Source organism: Lygodium microphyllum, chromosome 24 (genome assembly GCF_053477565.2).
Source record: "Lygodium microphyllum isolate KBCC chromosome 24, Lygodium_microphyllum_v1.1.10, whole genome shotgun sequence".
Taxonomy (NCBI): Eukaryota; Viridiplantae; Streptophyta; class Polypodiopsida; order Schizaeales; family Lygodiaceae; genus Lygodium; species Lygodium microphyllum.
The window spans coordinates 89,486,175-89,513,431 of NC_141158.1; the positions used below are offsets into that span (position 1 = coordinate 89,486,175).

Here is a 27,257-nt window from a genome sequence, read left to right on the forward strand (position 1 = left end):
AATGTAAGAAGGTAGGGTATATTACTAGTAAATGTCCTACCATCCCTGAAGTACCAAAAGAATTGGAGGCAAACTTTGTTTCCAAAACACATGAAGATTGACTTTTCTAAATCTATAAATCCTCTACTTATAAGCACTCTTGTAGCCTGATGTATAAAGGTATCCCATTTTGTTTGAGGGGGGGCATTAACATGTCTTATAGACCAATGCCACTTTGGCATTGAGGGGGGCGTTGAGAGATAGGCAATGTGAATCCTATGTATGCAGGGATAAATAAGGGTAGTTGGGTGTGAATGAACTAGAGGGTAGGGGGAAACCCTAACCCTAGCCATCCAAAGGCTATTTAAATAGCCTAGAGGTCACTCTCAATGTAGAGGAGAGTATACTAGTTGTACTTGTAAACAACTCATTGAGCAAGATCTTCTTCTTGTACTTGAGCTCTCTCCGTCTCTTGTGCACACTTTCTCTTGCTCTCACTCTGATATTCCAACATCTCTCACTCTCTATTCTCTACTGCTTCTCATGGTTTTCTCTCTGCCATTGCCATTGCTGACCATTGCTTCTCAACTGCGCATTCGACACTTCAAAGCCTACATACCTGCTATGCTTACAGACAGCACGACAATGAGAATAAGACAATGAGCAATTGATTGCTCTTGTTCCTTGATGGAAGACTCAAATATGGATGATATGGATCAAGTTGTTGCAACCTTGGATCCAAACATTGATGTGAAAGAAGACGCAGTGCAAGAAGACATGGTGCCCTGTATTGATGCAATGGTTCGCCTCCCCCCTAATGTTCAACCATTTGTCAAACACAAGCATCTCCATGATGAATCTACTATTGGTTCTAAGGCTCATGACTCCATTGATTCTTTGCCTCGCTCATATACTCAACCAAATCGGGACCAATTGCTTGAGTTTGCAAGTTCTCTCATGGAGGAGTGTGTTGAGCATAATCATCGAACTATTCCTACTTGTGCCAAGGAGGACATTTTGGACACATAGGAGAATACTCACAAGGTTCTTTGCTCCTTTTTTGCTTTCCACGATCAAGGTGTTATTCTCTTCTTTACTGGCCACATTCTCATGCTAGCTAGGATCCGTTAGTGGTTGACAACTCTTCTTCAGACTAATTGTGTGGAGGGGATCTTTGCTTGTCCGTGCGGACTCTATGAGGTTGTGCTTCTTTGTACCTCGGCACGGGATCTTCTCCTCAATAAGTAGCTTCTTTTCTTTGATAAATACTTGGTGCATATTGTCTTATGGTGTCCACTAGTAGATTCCCAATCTTTACTCAAGCAGGCATGTCCAGCATGGGTGGAAGTAGAAAGTTGCCCGGCTGTTTACTGGGCTCTTCTCAAGGGTGCAGTGGCTGTAGTAGGCCATGTGTTGGTACCTCCAAGTCTTAAGATAGTTAACTGAAATCAACTGTGCATGCAGTGGGATACTACCAGAAAGAGAACCAACTAGTTGAGCCTAAATTGCAATGACTTTTGCTGGTCACTGTTTCTTGTGTGGTCAAGTGGGTCACTTCATGGCCGAATGTCAAGACCGAAAAAATATCCTCATGGATCAGCCCATGGACAAGGACCAAAAGACGTCTCCACCTTCTACCTAGCAACAGATTATTCAGCCTAGTCAGAAGTAAGCAGCTTCCTCTTCAAATTTGGAAATGTAGGGATGGATGGAAGCCTAATGCAATAAAGGAAAAGTAAAGGAGACTTCTGTGCCCAGGTTTATGCATGATGACCTAAAGCCACCCTGCGCGTTGTAATCTTGTACTTTTTTTCATAATTAATACAATTACCTATTATGGAGAGAGAGAGAGAGAGAGAGAGAGAGAGGATGGATGGATGGATGGATTGTGGGCTCAAAGACGACATTGAAAGGGGGAAAGAAAACTTGCCTAAATGGTCAAATTTTGACCTACAACAGTCAATTTTGGACCCCTTGTGTGGTTGGATAGGAATCCATCGAATGAGTAGGGTTGGCATCAAACAAACTGGACGGGACTAGAAGGATTGGACTATCCCCTCAATCAAGCATAGAAAACTAGGTGTTTATTTGTGAGAAATGGGGAATTCCTTTAATTATTCTTAAAATGTGCCCTATCACAACCATCCCTGATGAGATAACAGCAGGGATAGGGAGACAAGTATCAAGGGATGTCCCCAATCCCCTTTTGGTGTCCCTTCCAGCAGACCTCTCCAAGACAACAGTCCCACATCTCAAGGGGCCCAGACAGTCTCCCGTATTTCACAACAGAAGTTGAAAGCCATCCCTAGCCCTGTCGTGTTTTGAGCTTGACCAGACTGCAAGACAATATCATAGATGAAAGATCACTAGCAGCCTTGTTGCTTGATCTATATGGACAACGAGATTTAGCAACGTTATAAGAATATATCATGTCAAAGATGGGAAATCATTGGCAACCTCGTTGCTTGGTAGATATGTCTAGTCAGATGGACTGAGGCTGTATAGCAGCAACACATCTCTACTTTCATGGCTCTCACTACACGGTGCACACAAATTATTCACACCCTTGGAGGCATGAATAGCTGTAAGGCCTTTGTACTTGCTTAAATGGAGAGCAATATAATGTCATACAGCAACAACAGATCTCTATTTCTGAGACGGTCACCAAGATGTAATCACATATCATGTCAAAGATGGGATATCATGCAACCTAGTTGCTTGATAGATATGAACAGTGAGATGTACTGAGGCCATACAGCAAAACACATCTCTACTTTTGTGACTTCTCTAACTTTGTCTCTCAATATGAGGTGTACACAGACAATTCACACCCTTAGAGGCATACAAGAGAGATTATAAGAAGATTTTAGAGTGCATGAGTAGTTGTGAAGCCTTTCTACTACTTGGAGCCTGGTCATCTTGTGCATTTGGGGGCAACTCATATAGTATTGCACTATTTGCCACTAGAGCCATCATTACAGAAGCCTTGTATGGGCATGTCTCTTGAGTGTCTGGCCATGGAGCTGTTGACCCAGGTTTCTTTCATTTCTTCCTCTTTTTTGAGGTTTATTGTGTATTTATCTTAATGACAACCGTTGCAAAGCTCTCATAGAACTTTCTTTTCATGGAGATATATTGTCCAAATTGCATTTAAGGCACACTTGACAATATCAAGTTTCCAGAGTCAGGTTCTTAGCTCCTCTTCTTTGAACGAGAATGCCACAAAGACAAGATGATTTAAATTGTACGAGAAGATTGACATACAACCTAGAATGGTCTCATGGAGTAAAACCAAACATGTGCAGGAAAACCCCAAATAACAACCTAGACATGACAAACAAAACAGCGCACCAAACCTAGACATGACCAAAAAAAAAAAAGTAGCACTAGAAAGATTGGAATACATTATAAAGGATACTGCTCGAAAGGGGACCCACCAACTCAAATGAGCTTATCAACCACCTAGATTAGTCAAAGGCTACAAATCACCTTCTGCATCTCCCTTCATCATCCAAGAGGAACTTCAACAACACATGAGATCACTCACTGGAACTATAGATCCCTCCTTGGAAATATAGATCATAGCACTTACTAGGTCAACAGAAGGACCTTGACGGGTATCAATTGTGTAAATGCTCACCCTTGTCACATATTCAAGCGACTTCCAAATCCAAGAAACAATTTCAAAGGAAAATAAGATCCCTCCTCCGACCACCACACTTTGAGTTAGACACCACATCTTAGCCCCTGTAAAGTTGCCTATCCAATCTAGGACGGCATGGAGGTATGCTTACAAGATCACTAGTTGAGTACCAAGCCCAGAGTTTCTTGTAAATCTGGCTGGACCATAACACACATCATACATGCCACCTTGGGTTTGTAGATCCATACAAATATTTCATTCACCAATGTGGTAGAAGCTGCGTCTTGCCACAACACTACTAATATTGAATCATGTAATGTAAAGATCAACTAGGTTTATCATATCTTGTTAGCACTTCCATTGAAGATGTATTCGAGAAACGGAGAGATTTGTGGCATAGCCTTGATAGATTGCATATATTGGCAGCTTCTTGTAACTTCCTCCTCCGTAAACATTTACTTATAGATGAACACTTGTTCAAGAACAAATATGTTCACATACATAAACATCAATGCACATAAAAGAACTTAATCAAACATCAATCAAATCTAGCACATATTAAACTTATAGAACTCAGTTATCCACATGAAAGTTTATTTAACTTGATTTCACCTCTGTATATGCAGCACGACAGCGTTCCAAAGTCCTTTCCAATAGAGCATGTGCGATCTCCACAAAGTCACTAGCATATTTTGGCATTGCCTGTGCCCAACTTACTACCTGCATAGACTGAAAAATGAGTATACCAATCCCATGTATTTTACAAAACCTACAATACTTGTAATATTAGGCCCATAAATATGGGAAATCATAACAGCCATTACATTCGTGGTCGACAAATATGGAAAATGATATAACCCATTACATATATTTGTAGATTGTGCATATGTGTGTGTTGCACCAATAAGGGTGCACTCATATCTAAAGTTAAATAAAGTTGAATTTGTGGATGCACACATCCATGTACATGCATCCATAGACATTTAGGTGTGTGCAACTATATACAGGGAAATGTATGCGTGCGTACATGGACACACATGCATTCATATGGACAAATGCGCACACATTCCCCATTCACATGTTCACATGCAACCATATATACTAGCCATGAGTTCTATTACCTTTTTGCATGGACCAAAATTTTTGGGGATTCTTTGCAAGTAGCAATTCAAAATTGAAATCGAGAACCCAAAAACAAACATTTCATTCCTCTTCATTACATACAAAAAACTCCAAGCTTTTCATTGTTAAGCGATTTATGATTCACTGTGCTTTGTCTAAGATCCTCCCAATCCCTAAGTTGTGCATGAGAGTCTTGTGCCACTACATTGGTCATTCAAAGAGCTGTATTAAGTTAGGCATTGTGTATCTCAGTACAATGGAAATGAACATGCTTGCATTAGACGCAATTCAAGTGTACTAGGCTGTGAACCTAGGAGGGAGGCAGTATGGATCAACACATGAATGAGAACCTGCTAGGAGAAGGTACAGTTTCTTTTGGTGTGACAGAGCCTTGACCAAGACTTCCATACAGCATCTTAACCTTTGTAACCCTCAAAATAAGTCCAAGCTGGTGTATCGGACAGATAATTTACCTCATTTGCAAGGCAACTTGCAGCTAAAGGTCCATGTAGAACTGGCCGTCCTTTGTCAAGAGATGATTCATACAAAGCGCCTACTCGAGACTTGGGACGAAAAGCTGCAGGACCTGTGTAAAACAAACAATACTAAGTGAAGCTAAATTATATTATGGCTAAAGCAATTCAACTTGGGATCAAAAGCTGCAGCACCTATGCAAAATAGTCACTAGTAAATTAACTTAAAATTATTATTGCTAAAGCAATTCATTGAGAAACAACTGCTTTGCTTCTGACACAATCTACTGATACAATCCTGCCTGGCTAGATTGTACAGCCATAAGTTATCACAAAACACTGTTGTAGAATCTCAATTAAACCTACAACAGTATATGCTGTTGTATCTTTAAAATTGACACTACCTATACTATCAATTTTCTTCAAAGTAAAACCAAATGATATTGAAGCAACTAAACACAGCATACATATAAAGAAATGACAGGGCTTGCAATGAGACAACATATTATATGACAAACACTAACAGTGATTCGTATATCAACTCAGATCTCAGAGAGTCGAGAGATGATAAATTATGTAAAAAATAATACAATAGCAGCCCCTAGTGTTAGACCCTTGGAAATCCTAGTGGGCACAAGCAGCATTGGTAATAGTGCTCATTAAAGTAACCTAGTGCAAATGCACTAGGGACACATTAGGGTTAGGGAATCAAAGTCCTATTTATAGGACTCCCGACTAAAAGACCCTCTTTTGCACATTATTGTGTGATCACCACTCTTGGACTTTTAGGCATATTCGCCAATGCATCTGCACATTTGGGATGGGGTGGGCTGTTAGCATGGGCCACCATCTATTGGCATGCGTTTATGGCCTGGTACATTGCTAGCTCCTAGGCTCAAGGTGACCCATTTGGCTCTATGGCTAGGAATTGGGACTGATGTTCATTCCCCTTGTGTGGTGTCTCATGTGCACGTTGGATCCTAGGGAGACATCTCATTGGTATCAAAGTGTCAACATGCAATTTGGTGCAGGTTAACAAAGACAACCATGAAACCATTGTTCACTCATGGAACTATAATCATCCACGTCTAACATGTATACTTTTAGCTTGTATAGGTGGTTGGTATGGGAAGCTACAACCCAGAAGGTGTCCATAGGGACTGTGTATTGCAAGTGATTAGTACAATATGGCATGTTCCTTGTTTGGTACTTATGCTTAGAGCATGCATGGACTAATGCTTTTGGATAAGTTTTTTGGGCAGTACCAACAATCAAAGCTTGTAGAGCAACCACTCTGAGGCCATGGCAAACCATCATTAACAATTCAAAATATTTGATGCATTGAAATCCTCTGAATCTGTACATTTAATGTTCATGTTAACATTAATTTTGTTGTTACTATTGATATTATTGCTAATGTTTATTTAATATTTTTATTATTGTTGATGTTTTTGTTAATCATTAGAGAGTAGTGCTAATGTTGATATATTACCATCTATATTATTGTTGAAATTTCTGTTAATCATTAGCGGGTAAGTGTCACAAACAGAGATTGTCGGATGTAGGCGAGAGAAAAATTAAGGTTAGGAAAGGAAACCGAGTAGGGGTGACCATTCTTTTGTCTAGCACAATATTGGTGATCCGTTATAGCAGTCGCCGGGGACATCGAGGTGGCATGGCGGTGCATGCAGAGATCAACTAATGCCATGGTAGACCAATGCATGACACGTCAATGGCAGCCACCACTATAGACAGTTCAACTCATGAGGAACAACTCATTGGTGCACTTTTTTTTTTTCAAGTAAAATGTGGCTGATCATATTACTCGAAAGAATTGATTACAACGAAGTGCTTTGGGGTTTCCAGAGGCTGCTGAGTGCAACGCTCACAACCTCCCTCCTACTGCATTTGGGCAAGCCAACTTCCCACCGCCAAGCCTCCATGTGCCACCAGCCATAAGAAATACGATACCCTCCTCGACCTCCAACTATCCCATAGGTGGCACCAGAAGGTCCGTCGGAAAGGCTCCGTGATGTTGTGCTCCGCCCACTGTCTGCTACGTGACGGCGCCCAATCCATATCCTCCTGCATCAGTACATGTCTGTCAATCCTGGAAGTTTACTCCAGAAACCTCGATTGCTTCTTGGCGACTGCAATGGCTTGCCATAGCCACTCTTCTGCATCCCACTCCAGCTCATCAAGTGGCCTGCCCTCCCAGATCCAGAGATGCCACTCCTTGAGTTCCGTCCAGAAGTCAAAAGGGTCCAGCCACCATGTTTTCCCCTCTAGGCCAATCACCTAGATCCTCCTCCATGAAAGGATAGCTATCCCCTCATCCTGTTGCCCTCTGTCAAGAGCCAAACGCCCCCCCTTCTCTACAGTGAAGAAGGTCCCAGGTGGAGCGCCGCCCACTCTACTTGCCACCTGTAGGGGGATGCCTGTTGGTGAAAACCTAGCAGCCCATACCTCCCTGGGCTCTATCGGCTCTTGTATCTAGGGAGCAAGCCACTCCTAAGGTATTGCTGTGTCTATCTCCCTTCTCCTCAACTCCACTCCTCTCTAGCAGCTTGATACTCGTTGCAGCACCTTCTCGTCCACCGTCCCGTACACCTCCCCCCATGTCTTGATGGTACGAGCCAGGCTGGCCTCCCAACCAGCCCACTGGATGTGGGGGCGCTCGCCAACCTGTGCCCCTTTTCGATCTTTGACCTCCGGGTTCTAGACCACCGGCAAACAGTATATCTGCTCCTAGCAGCCTGGGGGGCTCTGCATTAGGGCCTTATGAAGACCCTGCCACACGCGTAGTAAGCTGCGTAGGAAAGGTGATCTAGGAGGGGTGATCTGGGCTGACATGAAGATCCATCTTAGGGACGAGCTCCACACACCACCAAGCCTTGGTCTGCAATCCTGAAGACCCTCTTGCAATAGGACCTTCCAGGTCTGCCCTCCCAGTGTGAGGCCGTTGACAACTAGCTTGCCCCAGAGGTCCATACTCTGATACTCTGGGTCTATGATCCCAAGCCCTCCCTCAGACGCCGATGCCATATGATGGACGCTCATGCCACCTTGGCCTTGGAATCCTTGGAGCCAGCTGATGACCAGGACCAAAGCAAGTTCCGCACTAGGCGGCCAATCTCATGAGGACATGTATTTTTGAAACCTCACTTAACATGTGGATTAATTTCTAATCACATGATTAAGTAAATGTTGCACATGTGAGGTGTAACTAGGGTTAAAGTAAATTTATAAGTCCGAGACCCAAAGAAATCACAAGATGTCAAAGGCAAAAGTTGCTATAAGTTATGCCGCATAGGTACTTGGTGGTATCTGGTACCAGTTGTTGGCCTAGGTTATCTATTTGGCCATAAGTGTTAGTTGGTGACACTAGAGAAGTGGTGTTTAATGGTACCTAAGGCCAATCTGATGGTCAAAGATGACGCAGAATGGAAGTTGCCTAGCCAATTTAATTATTGGCCAGTCAGATTATTTTTCAGAGCACGGAAATAATTATTATATTAATTTTCAGTATTTTAAGGCTGAAAATTAATATTTAATTATGAAAAATGCTAAAAAAACCATTTGGAAAGACTGCCACTTGTCAAAAATGCCCATGCAAGACTGAAAAACGTCTGTAGAGACTAGAGAGAGGCATTTCTATAAATTTAGCCTACAAGAGAGAGCAAGGGGAGGCTGCTGGTCTGATTTGCAGCCATTAGAGGACCTTCTCAGGCAACCAGGGGCCAAAGAAGACCAGTCAACAGTAGGAGACAGCATCTACAAGCTCTTGAGGACGGCAGTAGCAGTAAATGACTGATTTTTCTTGAGTTCTTTGCATCTACAAGCTGTTGTGGCAGGACAACAGCTGCATTTGATTTCAGTCATTCTTCGCGACGAAACTCTGAATTTTCTCTCTCTACAACTTTCACTCTCATCTCCCAGCCATTTCACAACCTTGCTCCAAGGATCTCAGTATTTGGACCCTTGGAGATTCAGAAATTGCAAATTTCTATGTTGTTGTAAACCCAAATTTACAAAAAAAATTAGGGTTTAGCAGCAACCTTGGTAAGCGTGCCAGAAATTGAAAGCTCCAAGACATGGATTCAACGAGGCTGAAGGTGAATTTCAGCTGAACTGAAGTGAAGGACAAGCCAGCCATTGAATTTGGGGCATTTCCATCGTCTATGAAGTGGATGAAGGCCAATTGAGTACCCCAATGAAGGGGCAAAATAGATTAAAGACTTGCGGGTCACTTTGGACAAGGGGAGTTGAAATACCGAAAGGGATTGGGAGAATCCCATTGTAAATCAACTTTTTCTTCAATAAAGCTAAAGAAATACGGGAAGGAGCGCCAATTCTGGGCTGATTGGATGTGCATTGTCCACGATCAGTAGGTAAATTTGTATTTTCAAATTTGCATTTATTATTTACTGCTATAATTAAGTTGTAATCAGGGACTTACCACCTATCCACGGAAGGAAGGCTGGTTACATGGTTCCGTTGCCGGGACACTATTAAATCCTTTGAATTGGTGGGCTCGTACACAGCAAGCATATCTTCACATGGTGATAAGGGATCAAGTGGAGAGGATGCATCACTCCTTGGTCAATCACATGGTGAAGGGGGAAATGCAATGACTGATGTTGGGTATGGTTCTCAGCATGGACAACATGCTGAGAATGTAGAAAATGACCCAAATGTTGGCACTTCAATGCATTAAGAGGCTGATGACTAGCAAGGGGCTAAAGAATTTGATGATAGCTTCAAGGATCCAAAGCATAGAACAACAAATCTTTTTGTTGAATTGGCAAAGCATCCCCAAGTTTCGGGACAACCACCTTCTACAGCTTTGGGACAGCCACAAGAATTGAAGGAAAATGCCTAAGCCCTCTTTAGAAGAGTCCACAATGCTTGATGAGCATAAACATTTGGTATTCGTGGGGCAGCAAGTGTAAATGCACGGCCAACTCGGTAGTGCCAATCCATAGGAACATGGGCAGCAAGGCAATTATTCACATGCAAGCATGGGACAACAAGGATACTTTGGTGGTGGTACCATTTTTCATGCTATGGTTGGACAGGCACCGCATATGGGAATGTATGGCACAAATCCCCATGATATGTCGCAGGCAATGCATGGCTCACAACACCCAATATATTCACGTAATGCAAGTGGAAAGTTTAATCCCATGTATGGCAGCATAAGTATGATGCTTGGGGCACAAAGCGGACCATATGGATATGTATCGACAACGCCAGGCACTGTTGGAGCACAAAGATTTGGTGTTGGTCATGTAGGTGCTTCAAATAGTATTGGTTTTCATGCAAATACAGCCAATGCACCCTTTTTGCAGCAGCCCATTTATGATAACTTGAATCCCATAGGTCCGCCGAAGGACTATGATGAAGGTGGCAAAAGTGTGAAGTTTGAGCCTTTCAGTGGTGCACAAGATAGCCTTTTAGTGGTGCACAAGATAGACTGAAAGCAGTTGTTTTTATTTAGCAGTTTGATACACCCTATTCTGGAGGCAACTTCACAGAGGCATCTAAGATACGCATGGCAACCACATTTTTGAAGGGAAATGCATTGCAGTGGTGGATTACACTTCTTATTCAAGGGAAGTCACCTACCACTTGGGTCTAGTTCAAGTAAATGTTTGCTTCAAATTGGTTGACAAGTTCCTTTGAAGTAGACATTATGACAGCTTGGAAATAGTTGAATTTCAAAGACTGTAAGACCTTGGATCAGTATAATAAGAAGTTTTGGGATGCATTGCTATCAGTTACTTCTTATTGCACAGTACCCCTCCATGAGCAGGTGGAGAAGTATATTTGTGGTTTGCCAAAGGATATTCAAGATTTTTACATTGAGTCCGCTATTTCCAGCATGTCTCAGCTTATAGAAATTGCTACTACCGCCGACACATTGCTGTGTGGAAAGGATGCAGGATTCCAAGATGATGATGCCAAGTCACATGTCAAAGAAGCAAAGGCTGAGAAAAAGGGTAAATCTAAAAATAAAACTGAAAATTAGGGTAGATCTGAAAATAGGGCTGGAAAGGAAAGAGGAACACATCGCAGAGAAAGAGTGGAAAAAGTGATGCATTATCACATAAACCTCAGTTGTCGGCTATCAATATGGTTTATTACACTGAGTTGGATGCCATGAAAGAGCAATATATTGCTGATTCGAACTTTGCTAATGTTTATGATCAGCTTTGCAATGGCCAAAGGCATGCACACTTTGTGTAAGAGATAGATTTCTGATGATGCATGGACCACTGTGTCACAAAGCAGTTAAGGCCTAAAGTTATCACTGAAAGTCATGCTCCTTCGTATGCAAAACACAGAGGTATTGATGCCACAGTCAAGGCAGTGGAGCATTTCTTTTATTAGCCAGCTTTGAGGCATGATGTAGAACAGTTTGGTAAGACATGCACCATATGTCAGAAGGTAAAGCATGATAGGCAAAAGATGCCGGGTTTGTGGCAACCCTTGCCTATTCCAGATAGGCCTTGGCAGAGCATTGCAATGGACTTTATTTTCTTAGCTTCCTAAGACACCTACAAGGAACGATGGGATATGGTCTATCATTTGCAGGTTTAGCAAACAAGCCCATTTCATTCCGGTGAGGAAGGAAATAAAGGCTGATCATAAGACACGATTGTTTTTGCAACACATCTTTAAGTATCATGGTATGCCAGAGTCAATTATTAGTGATCGAGACCCCCGGATGACTAGTTTATTTTGGAAGGGCTTATTTAAGAATATAGGTACCACGTTGAAATTCTCATCATCCTTCCATCCACAAACAGATGGTTAGTCTAACGAAGCAAATTCCATAGTGTTAGATCTTTTGAGGTGCTATGTTTCAGACCACAAGATACAGTGGGAGCAATATTTTCCCTTGATTGAGTTTTCTTGCAACAACATAGCGCATAGTTCTACGGGCAAAGCTTCATTTGAGGTGGTAGAGGGTGGTAAGAAAGTACCCCCTATTTTGCACATAAAAGATACGATCTTTGAGTTTGATCGCTATGTGGAAAGCATGGATATAGCTTATCAAAAGATTAAGTATGCACTTCAAAGATCATAGGATAAGCAAAACAGGGCAGTTGATCGCCACAGACGTGCTTTGCAGTTTACAGAGGATGCTTATGTATTGCTGCGTTTTGAAAAGGCAAGGCTGAAAAAGATGAAGGGAAGAGACAGACTGTATCCGAAGTTGAGTATGAGATACTATGGGCCCTTCCAGGTGTTGAAGAAGATCAACGATGTGGCATATCGGCTGAAATTACCTCCACATTGGCGGATACACAATGCCTTTCATGTCAGTTTGTTGAGGCCTTTTCGTGATGATGTGCCAAAGGATATGTTTGCTGAAATTCAGCTTGAGGTTAAGGAGCTAGATGAGATTTTGGTACTTGAGCAGATTTTGGCACACAAGGAAAGAAAGGTCAAAGGTAAAGTTTCCAAGAGATACTTGGTGAAGTTTCAAAATTATTCACCAAAGGATGCCAAATGGATGGAAGAGGATGACTTGGTAGGCCATCCTCAGTTGTTGCAGCTTTACCTAGATGCCTTTCACTTAGAGCCGGGCTTCGTCAGGTTCAGAAGAGCAAGGGTCCGGAGTATTGCCTGTTGCTCAAGGGGGGAGGTAGCACTTCCACTCCTCCAGTTATGGACAGCTCTCGTATGTAGTGGATCTCGGATGTATTCAACATACATTCAGGCCACTGTAGCTCAACAGTATGTTTGCCAGGAGATCACTATTCAGTGTACTAGTCAATATGTTCGATATGCAGATCCGTATGGTTTTCATTGCAGCTCTGAAACTGTACATCTGCATCTATTATGCTGGGAGTGTAATCAGTTATGCTTGGTGTGGCATTGGTTATACTTGGTGTAGCATCAGTTAATGATCATCAGGGGCTGATTATCGAATGTTGGTTTTCAGCGTATGATCATTAATATTCGAAGGTATTCAGCTCAGTTTTTAATCAGCTTGAGAGCCGTTTATAGTCACTTTTTGGATCAATTGTGCATCAGTTTTTGCACTGATTGCTGGTCAGTTTTTGCAATGAGTTTGTAACCAGTTTGGGGTCACATTTGCAGCAATTCTCAGATCAGTAAATGATCAGTTTATGATCAGATTATGCTCAGTTTTCAATGGTTTACATCTAGTTCCATGGACAACAGCATATGTTATGACCCCATTGATGATTTAGCCATGGTTTATGCTTGGTTATGGTATGCTATGGTTTTGTTTTGCTAGATGAGTTGAGCTCATGAGAAATGGGCATGCCACATGATAATCTGGTAATGTTTTTGAGATTCTTTGTGAGTCTTATGTTATGTTATGTTGGCTGGTAATTTTCAGCATATGTTGGGCATATGGAATGGTTGCACAACAGTGCGCAATGTTGTGTTGACTATGATGCCCTATGGAAAATTTCAGTGTAGTACTTTGCTTTTGATGCATTTGGCAGTGCAATCGAGGACGATTGCAAGGATTTCAAGGGGGAGGGCTGTCATGAGGACATGTATTTTTGAAACCTCACTTCACATGTGGATTAATTTCTAATCACATGATTAAGTAAATGTTTAAAGTAAATTTACGAGCCTGGGACCCGAAGAAATTACGGGATGTCAAAGCCAAAAGTTGCTATAAGTTATGCCACACAAGTACTTGATGGTATCTGGTGCCAGTTGTTGGCCTAGGTTATCCATTTGGCCATAAGTGTCAGTTGGTGATACTAGAGAAGTGGCGTTTAATGGTACCTAACACCAATCTAATGGTCAAAGATGGCGCAGAGACACTCGGGAATGGAAAATGCCTTGCCAATTTAATTATTGGCTAGTCAAATTATCTTTCAGGCCATCGAAATAATTAATAGATTAATTTTCAGTATTTATGGACAAAAAATTAATATTTAATCATGAAAAATGCTGGAAAAAACCATATGGGAAGACTGACACTTGTCAAAAATGCCCATACAAGACTGAAAAACGTCTTTAGAGGCTAGAGAGAAGCATTTTTAAAAATTCAGCCTGCAAGAGAGATAGAGGAGAGGCTGCTGATCTGATTTGCAGCCATTGGAAGACCCTCCAAGGCTGCCAAGGGCAGGAGAAAACCAATCAACAGCAGGAGACAGCATCTACAAGTTGTTGAGACAAGGCAGCAGCTTTAAATGACTGATTTTCTTGAGTTCTTTGCATCTACAAGCTATTGTGGCAGGGCAGCACCTGCATTTGACTGATTTTCAGTCATTCTTCGCGACAAAACTCTGAATTTTCTCTCTCTACAGCTTTCTCTCTCATCTCCCAGCCATTTCACAGCCTTGCTCCGAGGATCTCAGCATTTGGACCCTTGGAGGTTGAGAAATTGCAAATTTCTCTATTGCTGTAAATTAGGGCAAAAATTAGGGTTTAGCAGGAGCCTTGGGAAGTGTGCTAGAAATTGGAAGAACCAAGACTTGGATTCAACAAGACTGAAGGTGAATTTTAGCTGAATTCAAGTGGAGGACTAACTAGCCATTGAATTTGGGCCATTTCCATTGTCTATGCAATGGGTGAAGGCCAATTGAGTGCCCAAATCAAGGGGTAAAATAGATTGAAGACTTGCGGCTCACTTTGGACAGCAAGGGGAGTTGAAATACCAAAAGGGATTAGGAGAATCCCATTGTAAATCAACTTTTTCTTCAATAAATCTAAAGAAATACCGGAAGGGGCGCCAATTTTGAGGCCAATCGGATGTGCATTGTCGAAGATCAATAGGTAAATTTGTATATTCAGATTTGCATTTATTGTTTGCTGCTGTAATTAAGTTCTAATCACGGACTTACCACCCATCCACGGAAGGAAGGCTGGTTTCAGTGAAGTTGTACTATGCAGGATGAGGAGAAGCACCAACACGAGGCGATGTACCAGGCCGTAGCTAAGGGGACCTTGTTAACCACCAAGGCTTGGCCAGCTAGTGAGAGGTGAGCCGTGCTCCAGTAGGTCAGTTTCCTTTGAATAGAATCGAGGACTGGAGGAAACTACTGGACGGGAGTGATGCCACGTCCCACCTGGAACCCTAGGTAACAGATGGTTTGCCCTCTACTTACCCATCTAAATCCCACGTCGGTGCCCCACTTCGTGCTAGGTTCCGGGTCTCTGAGGAAACCAGCCAACTTTCGCGAGTTGGTTTTTGCTTTTGCTGCAGAACAGAACACCTCAAGAGCTAGCATCACTCTCTCCAACATCAACTCATCGTTCTCTATGTAGAGTGTTGTATCAGCTGCATACTCTGAGTCTAGCAACTCAGTCTCCTCTCTTACTGGAAGTCGGAGGCCGCATAATCCACTCACACGTGACGTGAGGAAGTGAGACATCGCATTTGCAAAGAGTAGGAGCAGGTACGGGGCCACAGGCCGCCCTGCCGGACCAATCTCTCCAACCGAAAATCCTCCCCTCGCCTACCACCTATGAGAACTTGCTAGTGGCCGATCTGTAAAGTGCGGAGACTCTGCGAATCCAAGCCTTGGGGAAACCCAACCTCACCATGGTGCCCTCTAGGAAATCCTAGTCCACCCTGTCATAAGCTTTCTCGAAATCCAAGAGTAGTATAACTAGTCTCTGCCCACTGTGCTGAGCCCACTCTGTCGCCTCAAAGAAGGTGAATACATTGTCTAGGATGCTCCTATTCTAGACAAAGCATGTTTGTATGTCATGAATGATGTCTGGAAGCACGGGGCGTAGTCGCCTACCAATTGTCTTTGCCAGTGTCTTATAGGCCACTGACAATAAGGTGATCGGTCTCCATTGGGAAAGCTCCAACCGGTCTCCCCCTTTGGGGAGAAGACTGATAAGGTCTGCTACTCCCTCGCATCTATCCTGAAGTAAAAATCTCCAGGAAGGCCATTAGTAGGAGGTCCTTCCCCACTTCCCAGTAGGTAGTCGGTGGCAATCTCCATTACCTCGTCTAGGCTACAGAAAATCCTCCTATACTGATCCCAAAGGCTGCATATCTATTCTCCTGAGGTGCGGGGCTGGTGTGCCTAAAAGAACTCCTTGCACATCCTGTCCCCCTTCCGTGCCCAGAAGGCATGAGAACTCCCAACGCCTATCCTCTAGGCTGGCGATGGCTGCTCATGTGCGCACCTCCTTTGAGTGGAGGATGTGATCCTCTAGTGTCTCCTGTAATAATCTATGCGTAGCTACTAGGTCCCGCCGGAGTGCTCTCTCCTCCTCCCAGCATTGCTGCCTAGCCTGTAGGGCTGTGTCCTGGCAGACACTACTCGACACGGCTAGGACCTCGGCAATCTCCTTTGCCATCTGGTCCCTCTTGCTCCACTCCCTAGTCCAAATCTACTCAATCTGTCTCTTCACCTCCTCTCTCCTGTAGATTGAGTCAAGGATTTGACAGGATTGTGTACCTAGGAAAGATGCTGGGGACCAAGTGTCTAGAGGACTGGGCAGTGATCGAACAGAGTTGTGCCAACCAGCTGCCCTATCTGGCCTCCGTGAGAGCATCCCTACTCTCTCACATAGAACCTATCCAACCGCTCTAGCAATTCTCCATCTAGCTACCTGTATTTTCACGAGACGTCCAACAACCTTTCCCTCCTGTGGAAAGCTGGGTCTGTCCAAGCATCGCGAGCTCCGACTGCCAGTAGGAAGACCTCCCATGCCTCCTACTCCTCCCCAGCCATGCCTCGGTAGTTTCTACCTCTATCCTGCTGGTCCTCTAAGGCCTCCAAGTTGTTGAAGTCTCCAACAATCCAAGAGTCCACCTCTAGTAGTCTTGCTGCAATCTCCACCCAGAACCTACTGCGTGCCCTGACCTCAGTGGGAGCATAGACATTGAGGACTCCGATGCACGAGTCCCTAATATCCAACTTGACCCATAGAACCCTCCTTGCCACAATCGCCCCATGATTCCGTACGCATGCGGTAAGGCTCGGGCCAATAGAGGTGCATACGTCTCCATTCCTGTCGTGGGCAGCGATTGCGTACTCCCAGTAGGTGTGTAACCTGCCTGGGAGAACCTTCCCTACTTGATGGGCCTGGCCGGGGGTGAGCTTGTGATCCTGCAGAAACAGGATGTCTATCGGTCCCGCAAGGGCCGGCTGCAATTCTTGCCAAACAATCAACTTCCTGGAACCACGTGCCCCATTGTAGTGAAGACTATTCACATTCCAAGATGCTAGGTGTAAGCTCATGGGGAAACCTATGATTGACCGAACAGGCATCTGTTCGGTGTGGAAGCTGTTGATGAGGATGAAGAACTATGGGGCATACAAGTACGCTTTGCCACAGGCCTGGACGGCGAACTCCAGTCCCACATGGTGGCCCTCGGGCGGACGATTGGGGTGACTGATGCTCCAGGTGGTACTACCAATGCATCTATCAGCCAAGCTAAGAGTCGTGACTCTATACACTGGTAGAAATGGGCGGCATGTGCCAGGGGCCACTCAATCACATCCATCGGAGCTCTCCGCTATGGAGGGCTCGAAAGATAATGCTCAAGTGTGGGACCTCGGTACCAGCCCACCAGTTAATGTCCATCATGCAACTTGGCCACTGTTGTGCAAACAGTGCTAGTCCTTCTCCTATCCACTAGGAGATGTGGTCCGTCACCTGACTCTTCATCTCCTCCTCTATCTGTATCATCATCCAATCCCCTGAGTGAGAGGACTAAAGAAAAAAGGCATAGTTTGGTCCATCCGGTGGTGCTAGTAGATGGACCTTGCCCCTCCTTGACTTGCGCACCACGAAGATCCCCATCTATATGTTGGGTATTTGACTCCAGCCTCACTTACGCCTATGCTCATATGGGAGTGTCGGTGATCAGTAGGACACTGGGGCACTTTTTACTCTTAGTAGGAGAGGTTTTTTCCCCCAAACTTATGGTCTTATTGTCGTATGTACTTATGTGCTTATGTTACACACATTTGGGCACTTAGTGTGTGTCGGGTGTGAACACCCCCTACAACCCTAAGGTTTAAGGGTTGTACTTTGTACTTTCAGGTTACACTCATTCAGTCTATTCTCTTGGGCATCGTGCTTCAACTCTGTCTCTCACTCTCACGCTGTCTACTGAATCCCAGCTGCACCTCGATCCTTCCATCTCACATTTGGTATCAGAGCAGTCTTCAGTTTGCAGTCTGCCGCCCACGCCAGCGTCAGCTCCAGCCGCCAGTGCACAACTCCACCTGCCTGTCCCAGCGCGCCACCAGCAGGCGCAGTCAACGTCTGTACTTGCGCGTGCCCTACCCAGCGCGCCACCTGTAAGCTGGAGGCGTCGCCGCCTCTGCACAGCGAGCCACCCACCAGCAGCTCACAAAAGCCTGCACGTCTGTCAGCATGCTGTTCGTCAGCGCAGTCCACGTCAGCCCAGGCGCTGTTCCTTCGTCAGACGTCAGCGTCGTCAGCAGTCAGATTCCGCCACGTCGTCGTCAGATTCCGCCAGCTGCAGACATCACTCAATGTAAACGTCTGCTCGACTGTCCAGCCCGCCGGACCTGCCACTCTGCTCAACTGTCCAGCCCGCCCGACGACCAGCGACCTGACTGTCCATCCCGCCCGCCCGTCTGACCACGTCAGGTGTGTTTTTCTTAAAAAACAAAAATTTTTAATTTTAGTCCAGAATCAATTTCTGGCAGAGGAGGTTCATACACAGCAGGGACCGCAGGCACAGCACAGGTCTGGGATAAATTTGATGCAAATTTCTGGACTGGATCATCAGAAATTTTGGGGCTTTTGTGTATTTTGAGAACAGTTGCATATGAACTGCTGGTACAGTCACAGAAATACTGTTTTGACAGAAATTTTGGCAAAAATTTTGGGGATTTTGATATAACAGTGTTGCAGTGCACTGTTTGCACCTTGGGAAGCGTGCATTAAAAGACAGTTTTTTGACAGAGTACGCCCTTGCACATTAATTGCAGAAGCATGTTTGCTGCAATTTCTGGAAATTTGCAGATTTCCAGTCCTACTGCTTTGACATTGCTCATTTTGTCTTTGGAAACTTGTCATCATGGCAAATCAGGGAGGTGATGTCTTTACGTATGTATCCAAGGAAGACAGATTGGACGGAAACAACTATTCGCTTTGGTCATTCATGATGAAGAATGTATTAGTGGCCAAGAATTTATGGGATTATGTCAGTGGAGAGAAACTCGACCGGGAGTTGTAGCTCCCGTTACTCCTCCTCCCCATGGCGCACGTGGACAACAGGGACCTCAATCTGCTCCACCTCAGCCACTTCCTCCAAGAACTGCAGCTCAAAAAGCTTGGGATACACATGATGCACAGGCCTTGTCTCGCTGATTGCTCTGGTAGTTCAGCGGTCCATCATACCTCATATCCGTTCGGCATCTTCTTCACGAGATGCATGGTTGACTTTGGAGCATATGTTTGTAGGAAAGAATGAGACTCCGATCTCTTTCTTGAAGAAAGAGTTGGAAACTCTGAAGATGCATGAGGGTTATTCTATGCAGGATCACTTAAATAAGATTCAGGACTTGAGGGAGCAGCTCATGAATATAGATGAGTATTTTTCGGATGCATAGTTGATATCCACCACCTTGAATTCCCTACCTCCTTCGTACTTTTCTTTTCATACTGCATTGAACCTCACCATGAGGATTGCTGAGCACCCACTCACTTTTATTCGGCTAGTTAGTTTGCTTCTAGAGGAGGAGCAAACACGGGAAAATAGTGGTGTGGATGCTATAGTCTCTGAGTAGGCTTTTGTGGCAAGACAAAAAGGCAAAAACAGCAAGGTGAAAAATGCTCCACAAAGTTCTGGCACTTCGGGCACATCGCAGAATCAGACACAAGGGGAGACGCAAGCTAAAAAAGGAAAATGTCACTATTGTAAGAAGCCTGGCCACTATATCACTAAGTGCAGGAAGCGTATGCCAAAGAGAGAAAGAAGGAGTCCGGAATGTCTGTTTCTACTACTCCTTCCACTGCTAGTGAGTCTGCGTCCTTTGTTGTGGACAGGGACTATTGTTTTTACACTTGCAGTTATGACATCTCTTGGGCCGATAGAGCACTTAGCTCTACAGAGGATGCTGACACTTGGTTCTTTCACAGTGGTGCTTCTAGACATATTACATCTCGCAGAGATTTGTTTGCTTCAGTTAGTGCGCCTCCCGTTGGGAAATCGGTACAGTGTGCCAATAATGCATCATACCCTGTTCGTGATATTGGGGAGATTCAGCTCACAGCCATTGATAGCTCTATTCTCGCCTGCAGGATGCTTTGTTTGTGCCTGGAATCAAGAAGACTTTGCTTTCTATTTCTTCTTTGGCACGTTGTGGTTTGCAGGTCACATTTGATGATGATCGTTGCATGGTTAGAGATAAAGAACGCATGACTTTGGTCTTGACAAGATCTTTGTGTCATGGTTTATATGAGTTGGATGCTCTTTCAATAGATCAGTCGGCATACTTGACATCCACTCTTACTCCTGCTATGATACAGGCGGAGTTATGGCATGCTCGTTTGGGGCATGTAAACTTTGGCAGCTTGATGCTTTTGCAGCGTAGTCAGATACTGGATGGCTTACCTCTCTTAGAGAGACCTCCTGAGCACTTATGCCAGGGATGCATTTTAGGGAAAATGCATCATTTCTCATTTCCTCGTGATGTTGCTTTCAGAGCAACAACCAGATTGCAGTTGGTGCATTCAGATGCTCGTGGGCCTATGCAAACCATGTCATTGGGCGGTTGTTATTATTTTGTGGCATTCATTGATGACTTTACACATTTTTGCTGGGTCTACTGTTTGAAAAAGAAGTCAGAAGTGTATGATGCATTTTTGGCTTTCAGTGCACTTGTTGAAAATCAATCTGGATGCAAAATTAAGACTCTCCGTTCGGACCGAGGGGGGGAATACATGTCCTCTATGCTGAATTCCTTTTTGCAGCAGAAGGGCATAGTCCATCAGTATACTACTACCTATACTCCACAGCAGAATGGGGTAGCAGAGAGGAAGAATCGGTCACTCATGGAGATGGCCAGATGTATGCTGAAGGCAAAAAACTTGCCTTATAGTTTTTGGATGGAAGCAGTCATGTGTGCTTGCCATATTTTGAACAGATGCCCTACCAAAGCCTTGAAGACCATCACACCTTTTGAGGCTTGGAACAGCCGTAAACCTTCTGTTGGTCACTTTCGTACCTTTGGGTGTCTTGCCTATGCCCATATTTCACAGGTACTTAGAAAAAAATTGGACAACAAGGCTGTTAAGTGCATTTTTATGGGATATAGCAATGAGAGCAAAGGCTACAGACTCTATGATCCCGTTACAAAGAAGGTTTTTTTCAACAGGGATATTTTTGATGAAAAATCAGAATTATCCTTGGCTGGTTTGGACACATATCAGGCTGCCCGTGATGTTTTTGAAGGCCTGCTGCCCATTACTTTTGGTGATTCAGCTGGAGGTTCAGAAAATGAACCTAATGTTCAGCCAGCTGCTCCTATGGTAAGTGCAAAAATTCAGCCATTGGCTGATCTAAATATTCAGCATCATGCTAAAACTGAAATTTAGCAAGAGCTTGCACACAGTCAGGATGCTAGACAGTTACCTAGATGGTATTTGCAGACTATGCAAGATAGTCCTTTGGATGCACCCATGGCTGGTCGTACTAGAAGGCAAACTCGTTTGCATGATTCAGCACATACCATGGAGTTTATTATGGCAGCAAGTACTTTTGATAATGAAGAGCCTGAATGTTATGAGGATGCACAACACTGTGTGCATTGGATGGCAGCTATGCAAGCTGAATTAGATTCTATTACTAAGAATCAAACTTGGGATTTGGTGTCCTTGCCATTTGGGAAGAAAGCCATTGGAACGAAATGGGTCTACAAACTGAAAAGAAAAGCAGATGGATCCATTGATAAATACAAGGCACGGCTTGTAGCTAAAGGCTACGCACAGAAAAAGGGCATTGATTATGAGGAGACATTTGCTCGTACTTCCCGTATGACGACCATCAGGTCTATGATTGCTTTGGCTGCACATTATGGATGGACAGTGCATCAGCTAGATATCAAGACTGCATTTTTACATGGGGAACTTCAGGAGGAAGTTTATGTATAGCAACCCATTGGTTTTGCAGTTGAAGGCTCAGAACATTTGGTATGCAAGCTCAAAAAGCAATATATGGTTTGAAACAAGCTCCTAGAGCTTGGTATGCAAAAATAGATGCTTTCTTGCTTGGTTAGGGGTTTCTAAACAGCTCATCTGAGTCTACCCTTTACGTATGTAAAGAAGGGGGATCTATGCTGATTATATGTCTTTATGTTGATGACCTTTTGCTCACTGGAACACATGCTGATCAGATTTCAGCATTCAAACAAAATTTGCAGCAAACTTTTGACATGTTTGACTTGGGAGTTTTGCATTACTACTTGAGCATCCAGTTTATACATAATGCTCGAGGTATTGGGCTATCACAGTCAAGGTATATTGGGCAGCTTCTTGAGAAGTTTGGCCTACAGGATTGCAAGCCAGTTTGTACTCCCATGGAATCTGGACTAAAACTGTCATTACATGATGACAGTGATTTATTTGATATACATACATATGCTCCTGCAGTTGGATGTCTTATCTATCTATGCAACACTAGGCCGGACATACAGTTTGCAGTTTCAGCTTTGAGCAGGTATATGCATCAGCCACGTATGTCACATTGGCAAGCTGTCAAGCGTGTTTTTCGCTACTTGCAGGGTACTCGTTCTCTTGGGTTGCTTTATGCCAAGGGGGGACCACTGCAGTTACATGCTTACAGTGATTCTGATTGGGCTGGTGATTATGATACACGTCACTCCACTAGTGGCAATTGTTTCTTTCTTGGCTCTTCTTGCATTTCTTGGCTTAGCAAGAAACAATCCACTGTTGCCACATCGTCATGTGAAGCTGAATACAAGGTAGCTTTCACTACCACAGTTGAATGCGTATGGCTTAGACGCTTGCTAGCTGATTTGGATGTATCTGTTACGGAGCCTACTCCTTTGTTCACTGACACTCAGAGTGCCATTGCAGTGGCATGGAACCCAGTGTTTCATGCTCGCACGAAACACATTGAGATCCATTATCACTTTGTCAGAGAGAGGCTACATGCAGGTGATATCAGCCTTGTCTATTGTCCTACCACCAGTAATGTGGCAGACATCTTCACCAAAGCTCTTCCTCGTGACAAATTTGAAGCATTTCGCAATGCTTTAAATTTGATATCCTTTGGTGGTGGATGATCCTTGTACTCTTGATCACTCTTCACTCCAGGGGGGGGGTTTGTTGGGTATTTGACTCACACCTCACTTACGCCTACGCTCATATGGGAGTGTCCGTGATCAGTAGGACACTGGGGCACTTTTCACTCTCGTTAGGAGAGGTTGTTTCCCCCAAACTTATGGTCTTATTGTCGTATGTACTTATGTGCTTATGTTACACACATTTGGGCACTTAGTATGTGTCGGGTGTGAACACCCCCTACAACCCTAAGATTTAAGGTTTGTACTTTGTACTTTCTGGTTACACTCATTCAGTCTATTCTCTTGGGTGTCGTGCTTCAACTCTGTCTCTCACTCTCACACTGTCTACTGAATCCCAGCTGCACCTCGATCCTTCCATCTCACACTATAGAGGTAGTGCGAACTCTCAGGTAAGACCACGGGCCACTGCGGAGGAACTCCTGTGGTAATAGCTACGCTTGTCTCGAAAAGGTGTGACGGGTAGCAGGGGCAAATGAGCTGGTGGCTATGTGTGTGTGTTGGGGGGGGGGGGGGGGGGGGGGAGGGGACAAAGCTATTGGTGCGAGGAGGATGTAGGCGTGTGTGGCTCATCACCTGTTGGGGGAGGAGAGGTGTGTGGGTGGGTCTAGGGGGGATCACCTGTATCGGGTGCGGATCAGGGGGGGTGCTCGACAGGGGAGGTGGTGAAAGGACAGAGGATTAAGGGATGGTGGGAGGCGCGTGGCGAGTATGGGCGAGGGCTAGTGGCCCTGGGAGGGGGGGCTGTGGGCCGCCAGGGTTAGTGGGGGGTCTGTAGGAGGTGGGAAAAGAAAGGGGGGGGGGGGGGGGGGCGGGTGTGGGTGGGGGAATGGGGATGGGGATGGGGGGTCGTTGAGGGGGCTATGGGATCTCAGGTGAGGTAGTCTGTGGAATGGGTGGTGGATATGGGGACTATGATCCTACGGGGTGGGGCGGGCTGTGGAGTGCTCTGTCGGGGGGGCGTCGCTCGCTCTCTTGCTCCCTGCTGACAAGGTTATGTCTAAGGAGCTCGCAGCCCCCCTTGCCGCCTCCCCCTTTGTCGTCTTTGGACCTGTGTGAAGCCGTCACTGTCCACCTGCGGGCGTGTGGGCAGAGTTACCTTGGCTCCGAAACGTATGCAATTTGTTGCTCGATGCCCAAAGTTGTGGCAATGCAAGCACTGCCCTGGTTGCCTACTCACAATGACCTGCTGCCTAAAGGAGTGACCTCCTGCCTCAATCTCTAGGAACTTGGGTATACTCTTTGTGTCTTTCATAGCCAGTCGTACCTTTGGGACTCCTGTAGTTGTCACTGCATCCGCGAAGGAGGCATGAAAAACTGTGCCAAAGAGCCGTCCAAAGTCCTCCACTAACTGGCGGTACTCTACCACCGGTCCGGGGAAAAGACAAGGCTATTGGTGCGAGGAGGATGTAGGCGTGTGTGGCTCATCTGCTGGGGGAGGGGAGGTGTGTGGGTGGGTCTAGGGGGGATCACCTGTATCGGGTGCGGATCAGGGGGGGTGCTCGACAGGGGAGGTGGTGGAAGGACAGAGGATTGAGGGATGGTGGGAGGCGCGTGGCGAGTGTGGGCGAGGGCTAGTGGCCCTGGGAGGGGGGGGTTGCGGGCCGCCAGGGTTAGTGGGGGGTCCATAGAAGGTGGGAAAAGGGGGGGGGTTTGTCGGTGAGGGGGCTATGGGATCTCAGGTGAGGTAGTCTGTGGAATGGGTGGTGGATATAGGGACTGTGATCCTGCAGGGTGGAGCGGGCTGTGGAGTGCTCTGTCGAGGGGGCGTCGCTTGCTCTCTTGCTAGTTGTGGCAATGCAAGCACTGCCCTAGTTGCCCAGTCACAATGACCTGCTGCCTAAAGAAGTGACCTCCTGGCTCAATCTCTAGGAACTTGGGTATACTCTTTGTGTCTTTCATAGCCAGTTGTACCTTTGGGACTCCTGTAGTTGTCACTACACCCGCGAAGGAGGCATGAAAAACTGTGCCAAAGAGCCGTCCAAAGTCCTCCACTAACTGGCGGTACTCTACCACCGGTCTGGGGAAAAGTAAGGTGGCTAGATGTCTGAGAAATCTGTTATGGAGCGCAAATGTCTCCATTGTGAAGCCACTATACCAAGAAACCATGTAAATGACCCCCTTTGCGGAGGCATAGGGCGAGCTCTCCACCAACTCAGGAGCTGCATCCGCAAAGGTGAGTCAAACCATGAAGATCCCTTGGCCCATGAGGACTGCCTCCACGATTTATGCTATGCCAATGCGTAGCATGAAGTGGAGCCAATCCTGCAGCTAGACCCTCGATGGGGACTGTCCAACGACCTAACCAAAGATCGTTGTTTCCTTTACTCCAGCTCTGTGGAACGGACGGCTAAGAGTTGTTCCTCAGAGAGGATGATGCGCAAGGTGTTTGACTGGGGGGCACTCGTAGAATGCGCCCACGTCTGACCAGAGGTTTCCATTGCACATCCCTGTTGAGAACTTACCTATCACCCTACTATGCTACCGGAGGGGGGAGTTGTTGCAAGGGGAGGGGGGGTGGTGGCAAGGCGGGGGCCTCATTGGTGCATGTAGCATGGAGACCTAGTGAGATCTACCTAGGTCTTTGGGCTGCATACCCAAATCTCAAATGACTGCACATGTCTTAATTTGTGATACTGAAACCATGTCGATGTGACATGTCTAATTGGGCATCCAAAATAGCGATATGTCTCATTTGTGGTGGTGAAGACACATGGATGTGACATGCCTGATTTTCCTCTAGTTAAAGTGATTAACCCTGGAAAAATCAAGACATCTAGAACTGATCTGAACCTTTATATTTTTATAAAGTTTTTAAAAATAGACTGATCAAATTTGCATTTAATGCAGCCCTATTCAGCCACAATCTACCATATTAGAAATTTATTTATTTTTAAGCTCTCATCTATATTCTCTTCGATTTCGACCTCGTGCTGACTATCTCGCCCATTCTCTCTCTTATTCTAGAAGGTCACTACTCTTTCTTACCACCATGGCTTCTCACAACACTATTAGGTTAGGGTACACTCACGCACTCACAATAAATAGTGAACAGCCAGAGGAGAGAGTGTTGGAAGGTCACATCCACGTTGTGAGATTGAATATTAAAGTACAATCCTTGAGATACTAAGTACCACACCCATTGAGGGGTGTTGATATGGAAGACAAACCCTTCTTTAGCTAGAAGGTAAAAAGTGCCCATGTATAAGGGAGTGTTCACAGCAAAATGTTCGAAATTGACATGGCCCTTTGACTGTCAGTATATTTAGAAGTGGGTGACTATTGTCCCACACTAAGATCAACCAAAGGCATTTGAGATTCTGAGCTATATACATTCCCATGCAGCTGTAAAAGCTACCCTGTATTTAGCTTCACAGCTAGATGTGGCCATTGTAGACTGCTTCTTGCTTAGCCAAGAAATGCATGAATCACCAAGCATGAAACAATTGCCACTAGTGGACATCCTTATGTCAAAACAACCAACCTCATAATTGTCTGTGAATGCACACATCAAAGAGTAGTGCCTTTAGGATAAAAAGGGCCCAATGTTTGAGTGACTTTGAGACAATAAAAGACACATTTAACTGTTTGCCAATGTGTAGTACTAGGGCTGTGCATAAAGCGTGGCAACTAAGAGACCCCAAACTAAATATCTCGCCGTGTATAACACAAATACAATCAACAACCAATAGCTTGTTGATAAAGAGAAGCATTAAAAGGATTCACCTCCATCCTCAAGTGCAAACTTATCGCTTGTCTCAACGGAGTAGA

At 44.9% G+C, this 27,257-nt stretch overlaps 1 protein-coding gene across 3 annotated transcripts in view; it reads right to left on the reverse strand.

The window, feature by feature from the left end:
• Positions 1-27,257, reverse strand: part of SEC8 (subunit of exocyst complex 8) — a 177,119-nt gene that overhangs the window by 21,797 nt on the left and 128,065 nt on the right. For all 3 annotated transcript variants that reach the window (XM_087666018.1, XM_087666017.1, XM_087666020.1), the window contains exons 17-18: positions 5,218-5,330; positions 4,235-4,342 (exon numbers count right to left, since the gene is read on the reverse strand). In XM_087666018.1, coding sequence (XP_087522144.1) covers positions 4,235-4,342; positions 5,218-5,330 — 221 coding nt within the window. The remainder of the gene's footprint in view (positions 1-4,234; positions 4,343-5,217; positions 5,331-27,257) is intronic.